The 4,722-nt window shown below is 38.3% G+C and overlaps 1 protein-coding gene across 2 annotated transcripts; it reads right to left on the reverse strand.

The window, feature by feature from the left end:
- Positions 1-1,396: 1,396 nt before the first annotated feature.
- LOC112457554 (odorant receptor 22c-like) lies at positions 1,397-4,231 on the reverse strand. 2 transcript variants are annotated; one of them, XM_025020697.1, is made up of 6 exons: positions 3,949-4,231; positions 3,303-3,654; positions 2,809-3,036; positions 2,526-2,639; positions 2,297-2,452; positions 1,397-1,567 (listed from the first exon to the last, which is right to left on the reverse strand). In XM_025020697.1, the coding sequence occupies exons 1-6, from the start codon at positions 4,200-4,202 to the stop codon at positions 1,517-1,519; spliced, it is 1,155 nt and encodes a 384-aa protein (XP_024876465.1). In that variant the 5' UTR covers positions 4,203-4,231; the 3' UTR covers positions 1,397-1,516. The 2 variants fall into 2 exon arrangements, with proteins under 2 accessions (XP_024876465.1, XP_024876466.1); XM_025020698.1 differs by lacking the exon at positions 2,526-2,639.
- Between the last annotated feature and the right edge of the window lie 491 nt (positions 4,232-4,722).

Here is a 4,722-nt window from a genome sequence, read left to right on the forward strand (position 1 = left end):
ACGCTGTCAGTCGTCATTCAAATCGGCATAACAATAATCACTGGCAGGCTGTTAAAAGAATTTTTAGGTATCTGCTAGGACGCCTAATCTAGGTATTATTATGTACGGAAACGGCGGGAGCGAGCTTCAGCTAGAAAGATACTCCGATGCAGATTATGCCAGTGATCTTGAGACCAGAAGGTTAACAACGGGATACGTTTTCATTCTTGCCGGCGGGCCAGTGTCGTGGACATCCCAACGGCAGAAGCTTGTCACGCTCAGTACGATGGAAGCGGAGTATGTCGCAGCCGCAGCCGCTGCGAAAGAAGCCGTATGGCTTCGAAGAATGTTAAGTGATCTCGGGTGTCAATTTCGAGGTGCCACCACTCTTTTTGTCGATATAATCAGAGCACGATCCGCTTAGCAAAGAATCCCGAGTTCCATAAACGAACTAAGCACATTGACATCCGACATCATTATATTCGAGAAAGAGTTCATAACTCTGAACTCCATGTGAACTACATACCGACCGCTTTTCAGCGAGCGGACATTTTCACAGAACTTTTGTCGAAGGATCGTTTTAAGACTCCTGCATTAAGTATAGGGTTAACGAAGCGCTCAAACGACGGAAGTGTTGAGGACGATTAGTTTTCGCGCTTCTCGAACGTTCCGCGATAGGAATGCTGACGCGAAGTTGGCACGAGGCGGGCCGGGATAGGCCAAACCACCCCTCTCTTACCACCTGTGCCCCTGCTCCGACTTGCTCCGTATTCTTATCTCTCGCAATCGTGCGTTCCCAGGTTATCTCTATATTTTGTTTTATCTCAATAATATCATAAAGTATATGCGTCCAGAACAAGAAAGTTTTTCGTCGCAATTTTTTGTTTCGCATTAACGACTATAATATCCCTTTTTTTGTGCGAAAGGAGATGCAAATAGTAAAATAGTTCAAACTCGCAACTCGTGGGAAATGAAGAAGTAGTAATATTTCCCATATTTTCTTTTCACTATTGTTTCATGTTGAAGTGTGAAATAACCTTCTTTATTAAGGCTTTTACAAACAGAAAATTTAGTAAATAGTGGTACAAACAACTTAGGTATCTATCTGGGCAAGTTGCCATGCAATCTAACACGAGAGGCGTGCAAGTCGCTAATTATTAGTAGTGCCAAACTTGAAATAGTTATTTGTGTAACAAGTGCGGGAAGTTGAGAATTGGACACGGGTGCGGAGTAGACGTGATCACCCGCACGCGTTTCCAATTCTCAACCCGCACGTGTTACACACCCTATTTTGGCTATTTTATATTACAAAGTGCATGGAAAGTGGCCCATTATTGCGCGCGGGCCATCTGTGCGACAAATGGCCAATTCCACACACGAGTCAAAACAGTGCGGTAATGTAACATAATGGGCCACTTTCCACGCACGTGTGATATAAAATAAATATAACCAACTAGCTAGTATTGCCAATTACAATACACGAACAATAATACCACACATGTCATTGCTACAATTATTATCAATGCATCACTCGTCTTCAGTACATCGCCAAAAGTACAGATATGTACGACAACGATGCCTTTACTACCTGAAATATTATTATTTATGATCTATAATCCATATCATATAAGTATGGAATATTCAGCAATTATAAATAATACAATAATGAAATAGTATATTGTGCACCAAAGGGAGAAAGTAGCGTTTTTCAGACGAGTGTGAAGTCTGCCGCCTGAGGTGAAAGCGGCAAATCACACAAGTCTGAAAAAGATTTCGACCGGAGGTGCACACGATATTTTTCAGTTTTTACAATACCTTTACGGAAAGTTCGATTTCCATGCCCATAGAGAGAGGCGAAAGTGGGCAATTTTACTCCAGGGCTTACTTTCCTCCCTAAGGAAGAAAATCAATACTTTCCGCTCGCTATGCCGGGCGGAAAGTAAGCCCTGACGTGAAATTGACCACTTTCGCCCCTCTCTACAGGCATGGAAAGTCGAACTTTCCGTAGAGGTGTTGTAAAAAATAATATAATTAAATAACAAATAATAACCAACGGAGTTTATATAAAGCTGTTTATAATTTGATGTGATGTAAACATTGCCATGTTAATTTTTGCAACTCAAGTTATTTCGATAATTAATAGTGAATTTCGTTAATAATTAAAAGATAAGGTTTCAATCTGTATATTGTTACTGTAAAAAAAATATAAAAAAAATTGTTTTAACATCAATTAAAACCTCTAAGTAATAATTAACATGATAAAGCTTGTTTAAAATATTTGAGTTTACAAGGCAAACATAAGTAAGTAAAACCTTACGCTAGTAAATCTCTCCAAAGAAAGATCGAGGATTTTTCCGCTTGTAATCGTCAATCTTTTCTGCGATCTGACAATGAGGAACAACATAGTTCGACTTTCTTCGATTGTAAAATCGTACCAGAGAGAATCGTAAGCCGCACTTCCAATCATTTTACTCTGAAAAAAGGAAAATACAAGATTGAGATATCTGCGAATTAATAAAATTGCCATTTTTTTTCTTGGCGCTAACCTTGGCGCTCAGATGTTCACCGCAAAAACAGAACATGAATAACTCGGCGTTCATCGAGAAATAGAATAACAATGACTTTACCAAAATTTCTGCGGCATTAGGTGTGCTGAGCGACTGAAATTTCCATGTACGCGAACAATAATTTATAGTATGAGTTAATTATACACAAACACGATACTTTCACAGACATTTTTACAGTTAATAATTATCAACAGTCTTATAATCCGGTACGCAATATTTATATTTATAAGTAACCAAACGTCACTTTGGACTTGTTACTTACGGTAACGATAATAAATCCTAAACAGCATATGATGGTCGTGTCTGATAAAAGCATTATAAATGCAATGTACGTGAAAAGATTTTCAATATTTTCCGCAAATATAACAATACGCTGGTGCTTAATAATCAACGATCGCAACGTAATTTCGTCCATCGAATCCACTGAACATTTGGAGATTTTTGTCAACGATTCTCGTAGAATGTCGATTTGACCACAGACGTGAATTATCTAAGGTTTATAGCTTCATGATCTTTCTCTCTTAGTAAAATAAAAATTATATCTTGTCATTTTTTAAGATATCGAAAAAAAATATAAAAAATAATTTAGCAATTAATTTACATAACATATAAAATATTACTAATGCATATACGTAATATATTCAATTTAAATTATGGACAATTTTATCAGACATGAGATAAAATTGAAAAAGATTAAGAAAATAGAATTCGTCTCATTTTAACTTTGAGAAAGCATAATACGCAATTTAAGCTTACCAGAGTGACAAGAAGTGAATTGATAGTCCCATGACCACAGGCAATAAAAAGCAGATAATAATATTGAACGGATTGAACTGTCGTGTAGATTAAATTTGTGCTAATATTGAATGGCAGCTCCATCTTCAGAATGAGATCTCGCGCGTACGGTTCTAATGTCTCGGGACTGTTTGCGTTACCAGCCAGTACACCAAGACTGTAAAAAGTTACGGAGCCAACATACATGCCGACGATCCACCTCGAGGCACGACGTGCAAGATTTGCCCCGTCTATCATTACGCGCGAGCTACAGCGGCTCGAAATGCAATCTTTCCAATCCGCAGACATCATTTGCACTAGATCGTAAAATATTCTACGGAAAATCAAGTGCACCATTCACATTAATGTTTCTTTTCACACCCGTATATCATAAATCAGATTAATTCTGAATATGACGCTAACATTTTATTAAAGCATCAGAAATAACAAGCAACTCATAATATGCAGTCATGCGTGTAATCTCAGTTCTCATAATTAAACTGATTGAAGAAAATCGAGAACCAATCAATTATTATTCGATACTTTTCTGATCGATAGTTTTGACAAGTGCTAATAATGAGACATGATGTGCATATTATTCCGCCTTAATATAATAAGTTTGCATTACCGTTGATAGAACCAAAGGATAACGAGCTTAATGTAGAGTAAAGAAGACGACATTGTGCAGCTAACACCATCCATATACTCGGCGAAGTCGTCCACATGAAAGTTCATCACTACATATCGATATTGAAAAACTTGAGCCGTGCTCAACGCTATGATCCAGTATAATCTGAATACCACAGTCGACGGTACATACGGCCATATACCGCATATATGAAGGGTGCACCTGATCAGACGGCTGAACGTGGTCCTCCCCATATTTCTCTTCAGTGACGACGAGAAACGCCTCGCCGACTAATCGCGATCGTCGAATAACTTTATTCATGCTAAAACTTGCTCGCAGGTCGACAGCAAAACGCGCGACCTATGTCATTGACCATTGATCAATCACAACTTGTTAAATATTTCTGCTGCATTGCACAAAAAAAAGAAAAAAAAATTGTAACCATAATTTTATAAATAATAAATACATAGACGATATACTAATAGGAAGGGTCCCCTTCTTTTCCAACTTTCGATTACAATACAACTGTATGCCCTCTTTAAAAATGTAACAAGTAAAGGAAAGGTAGAGCACAACTTTTACGAACTGCTGCCGTGAGGTTGAAATATTCCGCTGCTGGGGAAGGGGAAGCGTAACTTGGGATTCTCTCTGTGGTGAGGGATCATGAGGAAGGAAGACTAAGACGTATGGAGTTCGTCACGATGGAAACACGAGTGTAAAGATATCACAGTTGGCGCCTGCCAACTGTGCTTGCAAAAAAGCTCGGGCAGTTCG

Source organism: Temnothorax curvispinosus, unplaced genomic scaffold, assembly GCF_003070985.1.
Source record: "Temnothorax curvispinosus isolate PA1 unplaced genomic scaffold, ASM307098v1 QBEX01007860.1, whole genome shotgun sequence".
Lineage (NCBI taxonomy): Eukaryota > Metazoa > Arthropoda > Insecta > Hymenoptera > Formicidae > Temnothorax > Temnothorax curvispinosus.

Bases quoted from the DNA above. Each gene is read 5' to 3' on its own strand.
- LOC112457554 (XM_025020697.1), bottom strand. From the start codon at position 4,202: ATGGGGAGGACCACGTTCAGCCGTCTGATCAGGTGCACCCTTCATATA. The intron at 3,655-3,948 runs GTAATGCAAACT...GATTTTCCGTAG, and splicing joins ATCCTTTGGTTCTATCAACG to AATATTTTACGATCTAGTGC. The intron at 2,640-2,808 runs GTAAGTAACAAG...TGGAAATTTCAG, and splicing joins TAGGATTTATTATCGTTACC to TCGCTCAGCACACCTAATGC.